The sequence below is a fragment of the Ambystoma mexicanum genome, chromosome 1p, assembly GCF_040938575.1.
Source record: "Ambystoma mexicanum isolate Mex_15411 chromosome 1p, UKY_AmexF1_1, whole genome shotgun sequence".
Classification (NCBI taxonomy): domain Eukaryota; kingdom Metazoa; phylum Chordata; class Amphibia; order Caudata; family Ambystomatidae; genus Ambystoma; species Ambystoma mexicanum.
Window position 1 is genome coordinate 675,120,772 of NC_090921.1, and position 18,790 is coordinate 675,139,561.

Below are 18,790 nucleotides of genomic sequence, written 5' to 3' on the forward strand. Positions count from 1 at the left end.
AGAGCGATTCCTTCTTTATAAATGCAGAGGTCCCCAATCCCTTGGGAGTTTGTTATGAGCATAGTGTCCTTGGACCTATTCATTTGAATGCTTCGTTTTTTGAGTCCTATGAGGACATTTCATTACAAAAAAATGGGTACCAATAGACCAGCATTTAGGGTCCACAAAGTCAGATCTGGGATTTCATCTGAATGATTTCCACCAATGTCAACAGACTACAAAACAGCTTTGTTTTTCTGAATCCTCACCTTAATGACAAAGATGATTTCTGACAAATATGAGAAACTAGAGTACTACACAGAGAATGAGCACCAGCATACAGATGTCCATAAAAGGCATTTCTTTCAGGAAGAGACCATCTGTATTATGCACAGCGAAAAAAGGAAAGGTGTATTGCAGATAGGAGAGTATTATTACAGTGAAGGTGAAACCGAATGCAATACACCCTTCTCTCTTTCTAATGGAAGAATCCCTGTCAATATGAAGCTTACAGGAAATGGACTAAAGGTGAAAACAATAGGCCATTCAGGAAATCAAAGATCTAAGCACCAGGCAGAAGCAAGTAATTTGTGGCAGGATCACTGTTACAAGCAAAAAGATACAACGCAAATAAACAATGCCTTTCAGGAATGCTCAAGCTCACCCTGTAGGAAGACATTCCTCCAGTCTTTTGTGATCAAAGCCCACTGTTCCAGTCGCCTGTCCACCAGGCTGGCAGGTTGTTGCCTGCAGGGTCAACTGGTGGCAAGAGCACCGTGATCTAGATTAGGAAAATAAAAAAAGATTTGAACGTTTGTGGAAAACAGAAGTGACAACGAACAGAAGGCTTACACTAAGGTAGATGGCAGATACGGATTTAGTGAACCAGTCTTTACCAAAGTAGAGTGTAAACCTGGATCAATTAAGTTTCCCCCACCAATGCCTGATAAGTGTTTCTTCTGCAATCTTTAGTAGTAAACAGGCTGAAAACCACTGGTGAGGAAGCGTTTTGTACAGCCCTCTGGCAAAGTGTGTAAAAGTGGGAGGTACAAAACAACCACCCTAAGGAGAAGCAGGGTTCCAAACAAAAGAGACCAAACTCTTCATGTATAGCTATTAAATTGATTTTTGAACATCCCTCTGGTGAAAGTTGCGTAAACATCTAACCTAAAAGTGAAATCGATGATCTCCAAAAGTAAAGATCAGACTCCTTATGGAGGTAGCTGTAGCTGAGTAGCAAGTCCTAACTTAATGAAGGGAGGACAGCTAATAGTCAAGTACAGTTAGCCCACACAGTTAAAGAAAACAATGAGATGGCATCCATCACGTAAAAGAACAAATTACTTACCTATCGGTAATGATCTTTCTGATGGATGTTCCTTCCACGGATTCCTCATCATGTATCTGCCACGAGGGGGGCGCAGCACGTCTTTGTGACAGCTTCGTCCAACGCCTCCATGTCGACAGGGCGTCGAGCCAGTATGTATTGAGGCATCGCTCCCCATTACCTCAGTTACACCCTATTTCCATCACACTCAGAAGCAGAGGGACCGCAAAACCATGGGTATACAGACTATCCACCAAGAAGGGCAGGCTAAGAGGGCGATGAGGAACATCCATCAGAAAGAATATTACTGAGAGGTATGTCATTTGTTCTTCTAATGGATTCCTTGCTCCCACAAATTCCTCATCTATGAGACTCTCAAAGCAGTATGAAAATCTGGAGCGGCGAGTAGAGCAAGGACACCACCTACAATAGAAAACTCTGTAGGACTGCCCTATAAAAGCAGGCGTCCTGGCCTGAAAGGGAATCCAAGCAGTAATGCTTAGCGACATACAAATTTCTCATTACATTGATGATATTTTTGATTCAGGGCAAGGATGAGCACAGTGTGCAAAGTCAGTTAGATATCATAATGGAAGGATTGAAGAAGGAAGGGTGGGAGATTAACCCGAGTAAAATTCAAGGTCCAGCTGAAACAGTGATATTCCTAGGGATTCAGTGGCATCATGGGCATTGAGAAATGGTGCCAAAAGCCCAACAGAAAATACTTGAATTCACCACTCCAATGAACAAAAAGCAAGCTCAGCAGTTTATAGGGCTGTTTGGGTTTTGGAGACAGCACATTCCCCATTTAGGGCAGATATTGCCCCCCACTTTACAAAGTGACACGAAGGAAATATGAGTTTCAGTGGGGGGAGTAGCAGCAGAAAGCCTTTGAGCTGGCGAAAGACACCGTGCAGCAGGTGCTTGATTTATGGCCATTGAAGGAAGGCGAGGTGGAATTAAATGCGTCTGTACAAAACAATTATGCTAACTGGAGTGTGTGGCAGAAACAAGACAGGAAACGTGTGCCATTGGGGTTTTGGAGTCGTAAATTGCCCTATGCTGGTAACTCATACACTCCGTTTGAGAAGCAATTTTTGGCGTGTTATTGGGCCCTTGTTGATTCCGAGCAAATGACGTTGGGCTATGATGTATTAATGAGACCAGAAATACCAATCATGCAATGGGTACTGAGCTCTCCTAAAACGCATAGAGTAGGACATGCTCAAGAAGCCAGCATAATTAAATCGAAATGGTATATTCAAGACAGAGCCAAATCAGGGAAGGGTGGAGTTGCAAAATTACATGAGCAAGTAGCCAACATACCGCCCTCAGATTACATACCATCGGAAGTGCTTGAAAAATGTGAGTCTCCTGTGAAATGGGGAGTACCTTACAGCGATTTGACCGTGGAGCAAACCGAGCATGCTTGGTTCACGGATGGCTCAGCTTGATATGTGGGAACTGAGCGGTACTGGAAAGCAGTGTCGTATAATCCCAAGACAAAAAAGATGTTGACAATGTCAGGGAAAGGAAAGAGCAGTCAGTTTGCAGAGCTTTACGCAGTTTACCAAGCATTGAAACAAGAGACCCCTGGGTCAATGTTATGTGTACACAGATTCATGGTCAGTGGCAAATGGATTGGCAGTGTGGTTGCCAACCTGGCAAAAGAATGGGTGGAAGATTCATTCAAAAGAGTTGTGGGGAAAAGAACTGTGGCAAGATATTGCAGAAATGTTATCACAAAGTGAAGTCACTGTATATCATGTGGATGCGCATTCTGCTACAGACATTAGAACGTTGGTTTAATTCTGTTGCAGACGAACACACCAAGATTTCATCTGTGGATGCAGAGGCTCAGGAAGACGATGTGGAGGGTTTGGCCAAATGGGCTTATCAGAAATGTGGGCACCTTGGAGAAAAGGCTACTATCAGGTGGGCACAAGCTCGAGGAATCAGTTTTCCTTTAGAAGTAGTTAAAACGATCATTTTGCAATGTCCAGTGTGCCAACACCAACTGCATAGACCTATCCCTCAGATTGTTCGAGGTACATTGCGAAGAGGAAAATTACCAGGTCAAATTTGGCAGATTGATTATATCGGTCCCATGCCAATCAGTAGAGGTTGTCAGTATGCATGCACTATTGTGGATTCATACTCAGGATATTTGATGGTTTTGCCGTGCAAGCGTGCAACACAATTGAACACCATCAGGTTGTTAGATCAGATCATACTACATTATGGAGTGCTTTTGCAGATTCAAAGTGACAATGGGTCACATTTCAAAGGCAAATTAATTCAGGAGTACTGTCAGGAAAAGAGCATGGAGTGGTTGTATCATGTACCTTATTACCCAGCTGCTTCAGGGTTAATTGAATGAATGAATGGGTTATTGAAAGAGCAGTTGCACAGATCTGGAGATGGCAATCTGGCAGGCTGGGGTGATTGTGTGTTTGATGCGGTGTAAGTATTAAACAATAGACCTGTGAATGAGCGTGAAACTCCTTTAATGCGACTAATGACTCCTACTTTACAGGTTCTACCCAACTCAGTCAGGGAAACACTATTGTACTGGGAAATTACTCCGGGTTCTTTAGCTCCCAATCGAGCAACTCCAGAGTCAGCAGGGGTAGACTTGCATTCCCATGAAGAAATCAGATTAGACCCGAGAGGGATGGTTGTAATTGAAACAGGGATTGGAGTACAAATTCCCCCCCAGCATATGGGATGGATTGCCCCTAGATCTGGCCTAGCATTGAAGGGAGTTCAAGTGTTGGGAGGGGTAATTAATGCGGATTACCAAGGCGAGATTAAAGTCATCCTAATGAATAGTGGGGACCAATTGTTATCGATCCACAAGGGTGATCGAGTGGCCCCAATTGATCATTATTCCTGTTAAGTTATCCATGATTAAGAAGGGGGAGCCTCCTACAGTGTTAACTACCCGTGGGGATCGCGGTTTTGGCTCTTCAGACAATATGGTACCGGGTGCAAAGGTGTGGGTGGAAAAGCCAAGTGGCCCACCGGTATCCGCAGATGCCATTGCATCAGGCAAAGATCAAGTAGTTTTAGTCATGGAGCCTGGTAGAAAGAAATGGCAATATGTGCCCGCAGACGAAATGTTACCTGAGAGAGTGATGTACAACAGTGATATCTCTTTTCTGGGTTTGCCTTGTAGATCCTGTGTCTGGCTGGTGTAATTGTGGTACTAAATGGACTCATTTTGGGAGAGTTAAACAGCCTGCTGCTACCAACGAAAAATGTCACATCTGTGCCAGTGATCAAGGGGATAGTGATGAATAGTGTTGTCTCAAAGCAGCCTCATGGCGATGCCGAAAAGCCAGCCAGACCGAAGACATGGATTTGTGAAATGCGGCAAATAAGACGGGAGCAAGTGAAAACAACCTTGATGCCAGTCATGCGAGAAGCATTTTCAGGACGGCGAAAACATTCTCCTATGATCACTCAGACGGAGAATATGTGGATATATCTGGCACAGCAGGTGCTCAACATATCGCACTTCTGTCTTACTGATGTGCCCAATGCTGAAGATTTACTGACTACGTGTTTAGTAGCAGTGCCGACGTCTGTTTCGGTTTTAAGATATATCTTCGGTATCACACACAATGATTCTTTGGTTCAAGATTCAGATATTAGGCAATCTTTTTCCGTTTACGAGTACTGTAGGTTTTGCCAAGAAACCGATCGCAAATGGAGAAATTTGACACGTGTTATTACTTATAATATAACCCAAGGTGATGTATGCTATTTCATGACATGCAATGCACAAGAAATTGGCTAATGCCAACAGATCGATTTAACCAAACAGCACAATCATACAAGGTTTGAGCAGCGACTGTGTTTGCGAGTGTCACGCATGTGCACCAGTGTAAATAATACAATGTCTTGTAATCATACAGTGATAGCTGCTAGTCATTTGAATCATGTGAAACTTCCAACAGGATGGCTCTTTTCATGTGGCAACATCACATACACTTATATTCCAGCTAACATTTCCGGAGGTCCATGTGCTTTAACTCGATTAGGACTAATGATGTTTCCTTTACACCCAGCGATAACTCGAGATAAAAGGTCAACGTTCGAATCTGTGGGTCTATCTCCTGATTGTGATTCACATGTACACTTGTTATCAGAAGCTGAGGTCCTAGCATTAACCCTTTCATTAGTAGGAGTTTGGTGTTTAGCTGCTGGGGGTTATAAATCTTTGAAGAAATTAGCACGTTTAGTAGTCAAAACCTTAATCATACTTCTCAGGCATTAGAAGAATTACTCCTTGATAGTCAAGTTATTAGAAAAGCAACTTTGCAGAACAGAGCTGCTGTTGATTATCTATTGCTAAAGCATCATTTAGGGTGTAACGCATTTGAAGGTATGTGTTGTTTTAATCTAAGTGACCATTCACGATCCATTGAAAGTCATATTCGAGGTTTGAGGGATCTCATTTCATTGGTGGGATTGGTTATTCTCATGGATACCTGATATTGGGGATACACTACGTTACGCTTTTGCTTGCATTTGCATTATATTAGCTATCATAATAGCTTGTTGTTGTATTCAATGTATTCCCAATTTAGTTTTAATGTTTCATCGGTTTCAGAGACCGACTCCTCTGCCACTGGGCTATGGAAGGTAAATATCCAAGGGTGGAATTGGTATGCTTGAACTAAAATGGCGCTGGCGCGCAGTGCATTCTGGGAGTGTTCGGAGCCAAGATGGATATTTACTTCATGCCGCAGTGAAAAGCTGCACACATTTTACCGAGTGTTAGATTCATCTGCTGAGGAAAACATGCTTTCCAAACCTGGTATGCGGTCAAGGACATTTCTGCTGGGAAAGCTAACTTTGTTATGGTTTGTTATGAGCGTGTTTTTTAGAGGAGGGAGGCACTCTGCTACTTGAGGGTGGCTGTTGATTGACACAGCTGGCAATCAACGGCTGATCATCAATGCGCAAGTGCCATTTCCAGAATGTTCAAGAATCGCCACCCCTTTTCGGAGTGTGCATATATGCGGGGCCCTGGGGGTGGTCAGGTGAGACTTCAGCCTGAGGAGGAGGCTTACGTCCGGCATTCCTGTGAGCTGTAGTGCTCTCAGCCTGGCTGTTCCCAGAGTCTTCCAGCCGCTTCTGGGCGAGATGAGGAATTCAGTTGCGCTCACAGTGATGCATTTCCTTTTGAATTCTTTGCTTCGTCTGTGATTTATGTCTATATTACTTCTGTGAGTTATAACCTTTTGAATAAATAGCCGTATAAGTGCTGATTATCTTCTAAGAGTGTGTGGTTGCGAGTTATTGCGTCTTTCTGCGTTCAAAGTATTGGCTCTATAATTGCATTGGTGATTTATGAGTTTCCGTGCACTTTGGGGAGAGCAATACAATCCCATAGGAAATATTCTGGTTGAATATTTCACGTGGTAACCACTGCCAGCAGCCAGAAACTCGATGAGGGGGGACTGCACAGTGCCCCTTCGAAAAACAGACCCAGGGGCAATCTAATTACCCCTACCAGTACTTCCACAATATGATGGTTTGTACTGGTTCTGTTCACAATTTAAGAATAGTAAAGTCAATGGTGACTTTACATGCCCTGGGAGACAGTAGTCAGTCCCAGGGTATGGAGTCACACACCACATCACTCACATCGACACCCATCCGTCTCATAGTGCTTGCTACAGCATTAGTCATTACTCGCCTCCTTTTTGCGCCACCCATCATGACAAACCCTAGTGACACCTCCACCGCCAATACTTACCTAGGTGAAGATGGCTCCACCACCTTCTCCCACTTTCATCACCATTCCTCTCCACACCTAACCACCTACAACTACCACTCTGCCACAACATACTTTTCAGCAGACTCGGCATCCAGACTCTCTAGGCTCAGATCCCGCATACCTCCACTACACCAGAGCCTCATCAAAACTATTGCGACCAGGAATCACACCCTGGGCAGTCGCAGGCACTGCATCTATGCTACTAAGCACACCACAGCCAAAAACTCGAAAACCTCTACTGCTACCTCACCCAAGTCTCCTGTGCCACACTCTCCCATCACACTTCCCAAGCCCGCACATACACTTCAAGCCACAAGGCCAACCAACGCAGCCCCAGCCCATTCGACTGCCACCCAAATTAAATCATAAGAAGAGGACACTCCCACCTGACCTCAAATGCGCTCTCATCAATGCACGTTCCCCCCATGCCCATGCCCTTGAGATCCATGACCACCTTGCCATCCATGACTTAGCTATCACAGAGACTTGGCTCCATGAAGCTTTCGGCCCAGCCATCTCTCTAGCCCTCCCTCCAGGTTATGTCATCCTCTGTCAAACAGACAGCTGCAGAAAGGAGGAGTAGCAGCCCTCATAAGGAACAAGTTACTTACCTGTAACTGTTGTTTTCCAGCATGGGTCTGGCATGGATTCACATGCTCATGAATATTCTCCGTCGTCAGGCTGGGAATCCTCGGTAAAGAAAAAAATCAGTATCAGTTTCGTTTCTGATCTGTCTTTCGTAGTAGTAACCAATCACTGATCTCTGCGTCATACTGACCACAGCCAATGACTGCCCTCTACCTAAGCCCCGCCTCTGGCAGCCATCTTCAGATTTGGTAGCACGTGAAGTGGCAGTATGACCAAGTGAAGAGCCGCAGAGGGGTAGGCGGGAGGGGTTTGCATGTGAATCCATGCCAGACCCATGCTGGAGAACGAACAGTTGGAGGTAAGTAACTTGTTCCTTCTCCAGCATGGGGTCTGGCATGGATTCACATGCTCATGAATATAAGAATACATAGCAGTACACACATGCACAACCACGGGGGGTGGCAAAAGGCTCAACATTAAGCAATACAAAAAACTCAAAATTAAGCATCTCTTACCTCCTCACCAGGCTCACCTTAAGCGAACAGGTTGCACAGCACTGCTTGGCCGACCCTGGACTCCTCCCTGGAATCCCGATCGACGCAATAGAATCTCGTGAAGGTGTGCGTCGACCTCCACGTAGCAGCCCTGCAGATGTCCAGCAGGGGCACACCAGATAAGAACGCCGTAGTAGCAGCGATCACTCTGGTCGAATGGGCTCTCGGACGGCCTGGCAGCGGTCGGTTAGCCAACCGGTCACAGTGCATGATGCAGCCGGAGAGCCATCTGGAAATAGAAGACTTCAAGAGAGCCTTCCCTTGATTCACAGGTCCAAAGTTCACGAACAGCTGTGATGTCCTCCGGAAACTCTTTGTACGGTCCACGTAGAACTTCAGCGCTCTAGCCACATCCAGCGAGTGCAAAGTCCTCTCGGCCGGCGACGAAGGAGACGGGAAGAAAACAGGTAACACCAAGGGCTTGTTAAGATGGAAGTCCGACGGCACCCTGGGCATAAAGGAGGGGTGCGTCCTAAGCACCATCTTCGAGGCATGGAAAGTCAAGTACGGTGCTTTGCAGGATAGGGCCTGGATCTCTCCCACTCGTCGTGCGGAGGTAATGGCCACCAGGAATGCAGTCTTCCACAACACAAACTTCATCGGTGCGGAGTGCATCAGCTCGAATGGGGGCCCCATGAGCCTGGTCAGCACCACGTTAAGTTCCCACGCCGGGGCCTTCACCGGAGGGAACGACCGGAACAGTCCTTTCATAAACTCTTTTACCAGTCGATGGGACCACAGGGACGTCCGTCCTGTGGTTCTGGTATATCTGGAGATCGCCGCCAGATGAATCTTAATGGAGGCATGGGCTAGCCCAGCCTTTGCCAGCGATAGCAGGTACGGCAGCACTTGAGGGGCGTAATCCGTAGGGGGTTGATCTTCTGTGCTTGGCACCAGATAGAGAACCTCTTCCACTTATGACCGTAGCATTTGAGAGTCGAGGACGCCCTGGCCTTTGCAAGAACCTCTCTGCAATCGGCCGGTATATCGTAGCCTCCAAACTCTAGCGCTGCAGGAGCCAAGCCTGCAGGTTCACCGACGCCGGGTCGTGGTGGAAGATGGCGCCTCCTTCTCTGGAGAGAAGGTCCGCGTCTGCCGACAGCTTGATGGGAGGGGACGTTGACAAGTCCAGAAGGTCCGGGAACCAGATCTGCCTCGGCCACGCCGGTGTGACGAGGATCATCCTGCACCGGGACCTCTTGAGCTGGCTGATGAGTCGAAGCAGCAACGGAGCGAACGCATACAGGTATAGGCTGTCCCAGGGGAACGAGAACGCATCGCCCATGCTTCTCGGCTGGGGAAACCTGCTGGTGAACCTCTTGCACTTCGAGTTCGTCGCTGTTGCGAACAGGTCGATTTGGGGTTTGCCCCATCGTCGGAAGAGTTGATCCACCTGATCCTGGCGCAGTTCCCACTCGTGACACGCGCGCAGCTCCCTGCTGAGCGAGTCGGCACTTCGAGTTTGTCGCTGTTGCGAACAGGTCGATTTGGGGTTTGCCCCATCGTCGGAAGAGTTGATCCACCTGATCCTGGCGCAGTTCCCACTCGTGACACGCGCGCAGCTCCCTGCTGAGCGAGTCGGCGATGGTGTTTCTTTCTCCTGCCAGGTGGAAGGGAACCAGGAACAACCCCTGGGCGATGGCCCAGTGCCACAGATCCTGTGCCTCCTTAGATAGGGCTGAGGATCTGGTGCCTCCCTGCTTCCGTATGTAAAACATTGTCGTGGTGTTGTCCGTGAAGATCCGCACCACCTTGTCCTTGAGCGACGGGAGGAACGATTTGAGAGCCCAGAACACGGCTCGGAGTTCCAGGACGTTGATGTGCAGGAGCCTCTCCTCCGGGAGCCAGAGGCCTCTTGCGTGGAGATCTCCGGTGTGGGCGCCCCAACCTTCCAGGGAGGCGTCCGTCGTCACCGTCTCCTGGTACGCTGGCGTCTGAAAGTCCTTGCCCGCCGTGAGGTGCGCTCGAACGCCCCACCACGGAACCGCCCGCCGGAACACCTCGTTGAGGGGGACCCTGTCTTTGAAGGTGCCCGTCGCCTGCATCCAACGGGCATCGAGAAATTCTTGAAGAGGGCGCATCCGTAGTCTGCAGAGGCGCACCAGGTGGATGCAAGAGGACATCATCCCCAGGAGGGACTTGATGGACCTCACCCTGGCCACGTCCGTGGCTAGCAGGCGCTGCACTTTGCCTAGAATGGTCTTCGTCCGTTCTTCTGATGGGGCCTGCCAGGCGCCTTACTGTATCGAGCTTCGCTCCCAGAAACAGGGCCACCTGCGACGGCACCAGGTGGAAATTTGGTAGTTTATGGCGAATCCCAGGTCTGTGAGTAGCTGGACGGTCCTCGCAGTCCTGCTTGGAGGTGGTGGCCTTGCCGCCTGGCGGTAAGACGACGAGCCACCGCTGGATCCCTTGGAGGCACCCTGTCTGCCTCCAGAGCTCCGAAAGGGCCGTCATTGCTAAAGGGCTCCTAGGGCGCGAGCCGTCTCCGTGTCCGTTTTTATGGCTTGGAGGGATTCGTCCACCGCCTTCCCGAACAAGTTGCTGCCGTCGAACGGCATGTCCAACACCCTGGTCTGGACGTCCTGACGGAAGTCGGTTGCCCGGAGCCAACCCCGTCGTCGTAGGCAAACACCGTTGCCCAGCTGGCGGAACCCGGTATCGGCAATATCGGTTGCCACCGTTATGGCGTGGTCCGACGCCACCTCGCCTCCTTGAAGAATTTCCAAGGCCTCGGACCTCTTGTCGTCCGGTAGGAAGTCCAATATGGGGGCCAGCTTAAACCAGAGCTCCCTGTCATAACGGGCCACGATCGTCAGGGCGTTGGCCGCTTTGATCGTCGTTGCCGCCGACGAAATGACCCGCCGCCCCATGGCGACCAACTTCTTTCCCTCGCCGTCCGGTGGGGAATTCAACGTCGAGGCTCCTGACCCCGCCGCTTTCTTCTTCGCCGCCGCCGAGACGACCGACACAGGGGAGCGGTTTTGGGGACCCGGTACTTCTTCTCGTACCGGTCCCGTTTGGCTGGTGCCGTGGAGGGGTTCTTGAGAACCGGCAGGCCCTCCTCCTAGATGTCATCAATTAGAGGCACCGCGATGACAGTCTTCCTCTTGGCCTCCCGGCGCTGATAGAGGAAACCTCCCTTTTTCTGCTCCTCCGGGCAAAGCTGGAACAATTCGGACGCCCTGGCGATCATGGCGTGGAATGAGCCAATCTCGTCGGGCGGCGAGGCCCGTGCGACGGGAGACGGGAGACCCGTTCCGTCGTCGTCGCCCTCAGAACCCGTCGTCGAGCCCATCGCACCGTCATCTCCTGATTCGTGGGAGGATGAGGAGGGAACTGTAGGCCTTACGGGGCGACCGGAGGAGAGGTTTGGGTCCTCCGTCGTTTGTTCTGAGGACTTCCCGACGGGCCAGGTTGTGGGTCCTCCGGCCTGGGCCGTGGGAATCTCATCCTTATCTCAGAGCATAAGGACTGGATCGCAGACAAAATGGCCGCCGAGCCATCCTGAGGCCTAGGTTCCGGCTGCGCCGGAAGGGAAGGCTGCTCTTGCTCGCCATCGTCGTCTTCCTCTGTTATCTCCCGAGGATCTTCCTTACGGGATCGAACCTTCTCGAATTGGACTTCAAGGTTCCTCACGGTCTCGGTTAGTTCCTCCTCCGAGGCTGACTCCGAGCTCGAGGAGGCTACCGAGCCCCCCCCTCGCTTCTTCCATCATGGTGGCCACGACGATGGGTTGAAAAGAGGATTCCCTCCTTGGCGGCAGGGAAACTCTAGTCCCGGAGGCAGTCTCCGCTGGCGGGGTCTCTGCCGGCTTGGCTGGGTAGGGGCCTTCACCACCTTAGGTGCGTTCCGGGCCTTCTCCTTCGGGGGAAGGGCGACGCCTCGCTCCCCCTCTTCCGAGATCGAACGGGGCTTCTCCCGAAGCTTACCCGGGGTCTCGGACTTCCTCTTCCCCGAACCGGAGCGTTGGCTCGTGGTTGACGGTGCCGGGGAAGGTGCGCCCTGCCTGGCGACCAAAGAGCCCGACCTTTCGGCGCTCCCGGAGCCAGCGGACTCGCGGCGTTTGGCCTGGTGTTGGGCCCCCGTCGCCGGGGTGCCCGCACAGGACTTAGAAGCCCGCTCGGACCCCGTCTTCTTCTCACCCGTTGAGCCCTTCTCCAACCAGCTGGCGAGACGGGATCGACGGTCCGTCATGGTCCGCTCCGACCAGTTCTTGCAGAACTGGCAGTCCTTCTCTACATGAGTCTTGTCCCCATGAAGACAGAGGCATCGCAAATGTTCGTCTTCCTTAAACACATTCTGCAGCCCGCATCCAGGGCAGCTGCCAAACAGCTTGGGTCCGGGTGACGAACTCGCGTCCTGGGCCATCTCGAAGTAGGCCGCAAATCTTCTGGAATCCTCCAAGAAGTTGATTCAACGAAATCTTCACCCTTGAGGGGCGTAGGAAAATCCCATAACGGGTTGCCGTTAACGGGAGTAGAAACTGTGGAGCTTGAGGCTCGATTAACCGAAAAAATGTGAAAATTCACCGAATAAGCACGAAACACGCAGTAAAAGCTCAAAAGCTAAGCACGAGGACTCCCAACACTTGAATGTGCGGTAAAAATCTGAAGATGGCTGCCAGAGGCGGGGCTTAGGTAGAGGGCAGTCATTGGCTGTGGTCAGTATGACGCAGAGATCAGTGATTGGTTACTACTACGAAAGACAGATCAGAAACGAAACTGATACTGATTTTTTCTTTACCGAGGATTCCCAGCCTGACGACGGGGAATATTCATGAGCATGTGAATCCATACCAGACCCCATGCTGGAGAACAAAAGACTCACTCTCAATTAGACAGTGCATCCTCCTGTGGGAAGGCAATGCTGATGTAATCTCAGCTAAACTGTCCCCATCCCCCAGCTGTACCATACATTTACACACCATGTGTCAGCATCCTGGCCCTGCCCCTGACTTCCAAGGACATCTACTAGGAGACAACCTAAAAAGAATCCAAACAATTCTACTTGGAGACCACAATTTAGGCCTCCATGAGCTAAAGATAAATCAGCTGCAGCCCTCATGAAAGAGCACAAAAACATGGGATTCAAACAAAATGACACCAGCCCAACTACCTGCAAAGGTCATAACCCCGATTGGGTTGCCGATCACAACTGCCCCACCACTATCAACGCCATCACTGCACTCCCCCCGGACGGATCACAACTGTATTAATTTCTCCATCCCACCCTACCCTACCCTCTAAATCTCTCACTTATGCCCCACCAACCCAGGTAAGAAGCTCCAAAAATTAACCAAGGACAACCTCGCCCTTTTCTGGCAGTCCCAGAACTTAAGCCCCCCCCTCCCTTCTCCAGGGACCCTGCCAGCCTCGCAAACATCTACTCCGACACTCTTAGTAAAGCAATCGAGGCTATAGCTCCCCTAGAAAACAAAAAAGGAGAAGAAATCCATGCACGTCAAGGCCTGGTTCACAGATGAACTAAAAGCCCTTTGCAAAAATAAACGCAATGCTCTATTCAACTGGCCAGCCAAGCCGAGCGACGCCAACAAAATAGAATTTAAAAGAATATCCGCTCAATACAAAGATGCGGTCACTCAAGCCAAATCTCTCTCCCTCAACACGCGTATCTCTAAGGCCAACTCTCAACCTAAAGAAATGTTCTCCATCTTCCGAGACCTCATTAATCCCTCCACCAGCCCCAACGAGATTGTTAAAGATGAAGCTTGGTGCTCTAGCATACAAGCAGCTATGCTAAAAAAAAAAATAGAACTACTTCAAGACAAAATTCAAGCTCAATTCAGAGACTTGCCTAAGCAAGATCAGCCCCCTCTGCACAACTCCACCTCCCATGATTCCTCCAACCAGCTATTCTCCTTCCATGATGTCACTGAATTAGAAGTCCTCGACCTCCTCAAACATCTTAAACCTTCCATGTGCAAAGGAGATATCTAACATCCTAACATTGTCAAAAAATGCGCCAAATCCCTTGCTCCTCTCCTAACAGCATTCATTAATGCATCATTTACCTCAGGACTCGTCCCAACCAGCCTTAAAGAGGCTTGGGTACGCCCTCTATTAAAAAAAACATCCTTGGATCCTACCTCGCCTAATAACTACCGACCCATTACCACTGTCCCGTTCCTTTTAAAAATCCTGGATAAAGCTGCTCACAACCAAATCCAATTATTCCTTGGAACCAACGCCATCTTCAGCAAGAGACAATCCAGGTTCTGTAAAGGACATAGCACTGAAACTGCCCTCCTAGATCTTAAAAATCAAATAACTGCAATTATGGACAAAGGCAAGCCAGCTTAAGGCTCCTTTTGGAGGAAATGCCCGCAAGCAAAAAAACCTTTCATACTTCCGGTTGACACTGGAGGCGAAGAGATCCATTTGAGGGGTCCCCCAAAGGGCGAAGATCTCCAGGAGAATCTCCTGAGCCAGCTCCCACTCGTGAGAGCTCGAGCTCTGCCTGCTCAGAGCGTCCGCCGTCTCGTTGTCGTCTCCGGCCAGATGAACAGCCGAGATCGAAACTTCCTGCTGGATGGCCCAGTATTCGAGCTGCATTGCCTCCCTGCACAGCGGAAGTGACCCTGCCCCCCCTTTTTGTTGAGGTAGTGCATGGCCACCGTGTTGTCCGTTAGAATCAGGACACTCTTTCCGCGCACAGTTGGCAGAAAAGCCTTCAGGGCTAGCCTGACGGCCCTCAGCTCCAACAGATTGATATGGAGTCTGGACTCCGACGGAGACCAACGACTGCTGACTGTCAACTCGTTGGCATGAGCTCCCCATCCCGTGAGGGATGCGTCCGTCACGATCGTCACCTCCGGCCAGGGCAGCCAAAATGGGGCCCCCTTCATCAGATTGCCCTTGACGGCCCACCACATAAGGTCCACTGGAGCTTGAGTGCCCACTGCAAAGATCTCATCCGCCGACGAGCCTCTGGCACCAGAAGAATGCAGGATGCCATGAGGCCGAGCAGTCTCAAGAACTCGGACGCTGGGAGATCCTGGGCAAAATGAAACTTGTGCACCATCTGCTGAATGTGAAGAGCCCTCATCAGAGGAGGAAAACACTGCCCCAGAGACGTGTCGAGCACTGCTCCGATGTACTGGAGCCGCTGTGTTGGTGTCAAATGGGACTTCTTTAAATTGAGGGAGAAGCCCAGCCTGTGAAGGGAGTGGCAGGTGACGGACAGATGATCCAGGACTTGCTCGGGAGAGCTCCCCCTGATCAACCAATCGTCCAGGTAGGGGTAGACATGAATCCCCCCCTTTCCTGAGATGTGCTGCCACCACCACCATGAGCTTGGTTTAAACCCTCGGGGCGGAGGTCAATCCGAACGGCAGGACACAAAACTGAAAGTGCGAACCTCAGGTACTTCTTGTGCTTGGGAAGGATCGGCACATGGAAGTAAGCATCCTTGAGGTCGAGAGACACCAACCAGTCCTGAAGTTGAAGGGCCTGGAGGACTTGAGAAAGAGTCACCATCTTGAACTTGTCCTTCCTGAGGAGTTTGTTCAAACCGCGCAAGTCCATGATGGGTCTCAATCCCCCGTCTTTCTTTGAGATAAAAAAATAAGGGGAATACCATCCCTTGTTCCTTTCCGCTACAGGCACCAGTTCCATGGCGCCTTTCTCCAGCAGGGCTTGAATTTTTCCTGCGCAAGGAGCAGATCCGGACTTCAAAGAGAGGCTCCCTGGTGGATTGTTGTGAGGCCTCTGCCGAAAAGGAAGACAGTAGCAGTGGGTAATGATCTCCAGAACCCACACATCCGTAGTAATGGCTTGCCACTCTACAAGATGCTGCGCCAGCCTTCCCCCAACCGGCGAACCATGGGACCTGGCCTCATGACTGAGTGGTAGCGGCTGCGGCGTTGCCCGAGGGCAAAGAGGCAACTGCCCGAGCGGCCTTGGCACCTCGAGTACCTTTATTTCCACCTCTGGCACTCTTACGATGGCCTCTTTGACTGCTAGCTCCCCTCGCTTTACTGAAGGACGAGTAATAGCGAAAGGAACCTTCCCTCCATTGCTGTCACCTAGGACGAAAAGGCGGAGGTTGGCGAACTGCAGCGCCCAACGACTTCGCTGCAGCTTTGGAGGTCTGCAACCTCTCAAGGCTCTCGTCAGCCTTGCTGCCAAAAAGGTGTTCACCGTCAAAGGGCATGTTGAGGAGCCGGGACTGCACATCAGGAGCGAACCCAGACTTCCACAACCACGCAAACCTGCGCATTACGGTGCTCGCCGCCATGGACCGGCTGACACAATCCGCCAAGTCCAAACCCGACTGAACGGCCACACACATGGCATCCTTGCCATCCTGAATCATAGCAAGGAAACCATCCCGTTCGTCCCCTTCGGGAATATGTTCAGCCGCTAATGCAACACAGTTCCACAGAGTGTGTGTGAAACGAGACAAAGCACATATGGAGTTGGCCGCCTGAAGTGCCATACCCCCCCGAAGAAAACACTTTCTTCGCCCAGCCGTCAAAACGTTTGTCATCCCTATCCAGAGGGATGGTAGGATACAAGGCCTGCTTTGCCGGGGCCGTAGCCGCCTGCACCACCAAACTCTCCGTAGTGGGGTGCCTAGACAAGTAGCAGGGGTCGCTAGTGGCTGGATGGTATTTTCGCGACAAAAACTTGCCCACTGCCGGGAGACTCTCCGGAGCAGTCCAAGCTGCCGCCACCCTTCTCTGCAGAGTCATATGAAAAGGCAAAACCAGGTCAGTGGGGGGACCGAGATCAAGGATGTCCGTGAGATCATCCTGAACGAACTCCCCTGGGGGAGCTGACCAACCCAAGTACTCGGTGACCTGAGGCATAAGGCGCCGATATGAAGAATCGGCATGAGTGGCAGGCTCCGGCCTACAAAACTCCACCTCCGGAGAGGTGTCCAGTCCACTGGCATCATGCAGCGACTGCCGCAGGTCATCAAACTGGCTATGGCCCGAGATAAGTTCATCTGGAACCGTAACCGGAACCAAGCCGCCATCAGAGCCTTCATCACCCTCTGAAATGTACTCCAGGCGGGGATAGGAAGACCTCTGGGCACCAAAGCAGTTCCTGACCTTAGCCAGAGCCCTTCTAGGGGCAAACCCCGTGCCACGGGGCCCCTCCGACACCACCGCCTCGAAAGGCGTCGAGGGCGCCGAACGAGTCGGCGCCGGCGTCGAGCGAATCGGCACGACGTCAGCTGCACCGCCGACAGCATCGGCGGCGTCAACACAGGCCTCGAAGCCGGAGCTCCGAGCGTGTCGCTCGACGACCTAGGCGCCGACGACCCCCTCTGAGGCAGAGCCTCGAGAAAAATAGTCGACGACCTCGGCACCACAGGCGTCGACGTCTTCTTCAAAGATGGTACAGGGTCACGCGGTCTCGAGCTCGTCAAGGACCAGGACCGGGAACAGGCATGGCGAGAACGGCTACCCTTGTCCGAGCGGGACCTCTCCCGCGAGCTGTGCCGACCACCCGAGCCCGAAGGCGTACGAGCGGTGTCTGTCAACCGGTGCCAACCGACCCCACTCGGGGGCGCGGACGGACCGGTGCCCTGCGATTCAAGAATCGCTAGCATCTGCTTCCCGAAAGAAGCCCATTCCTCCGGTGTCGCTTGCATGGAGGGATAAGCGACCCACCGACGGGCGGAGTCCTCGGAAGAGGACGGGGAAGGCGACCTATGCCGGCGCTTCCGGGAATGCCTCGAAGAGGCGGAGGAGTGGCGAGACCGACTCCTGGAAGGAGACCCACTGGACTTCTGACAATGACGCGGAGAGTCGCCCCTCGAGCCATCCGTCGAAAGCCCCGCACACCTCGACTTCCGGGGCTTAGACACCCGGCCTACCGACAGCTTCTTCTTGCGCTCCCCGCAAGACCTTTGCCGTGAGCGACTGGCAGTCGACACAGTCGTCCGTATAGTGGGCCTCCCCGAGGCACCAGAGGCAGGCATCATGCGAGTCCGTGACCGACATCTTGGACCCACAGTCCCCGCATTTCTTGAAGCCCGGACGTGGGTTTGAAGACGAAGAAGACATCGCCACGAACAAGTCTTCACAACAAACCGAACAGGTTCAACGAACCGAGAATTGAAAACAGCAAACTCCAAAGAGTCGAGGCATACCAAGATTCACGAAGCGAACACGTTCACAGAAAAAACGGAACTGAGGCTATGGGCGTCGTGCGTCCTACTTATCACATCGGGTGACGTCGGCCGTCGGAGTAGGACGACCTCGGGGACGGCGCATCAACGTCATCGACGCAGGATGCAGACGCCAAAGATTTTCCAAAGCAGCACAGCTGTGGAAATTACCTGTCATAGATATGGAATACTTCGGAGGACCCAATCCCCTCGAAAGGCAAAGTTCTGGGAGGGCAAAAGAGGCAAAGGTAGACTGGGGTATCTTATTTAATCACTTGTACATTTCCTTAACTGACATTTTAGGGGAATGTGATTGTCCCATTCCAAGATGGTGAAGCAGCAATCAAAGATTGATTGGTGGAAGGGCAGTAGTGACTATTTAAAACATTCATCAAGGTTCAAAACTGC

General features: G+C 51.1%; 1 protein-coding gene across 3 annotated transcripts in view; it reads right to left on the reverse strand.

Annotated features, from left to right (window-relative positions):
• SETDB1 (SET domain bifurcated histone lysine methyltransferase 1) overlaps window positions 1-18,790 on the reverse strand; it is a 1,213,210-nt gene that overhangs the window by 581,072 nt on the left and 613,348 nt on the right. For all 3 annotated transcript variants that reach the window (XM_069649750.1, XM_069649751.1, XM_069649752.1), the window contains exon 14: window positions 644-760. In XM_069649750.1, the coding sequence (XP_069505851.1) occupies window positions 644-760 (117 nt within the window). The remainder of the gene's footprint in view (window positions 1-643; window positions 761-18,790) is intronic.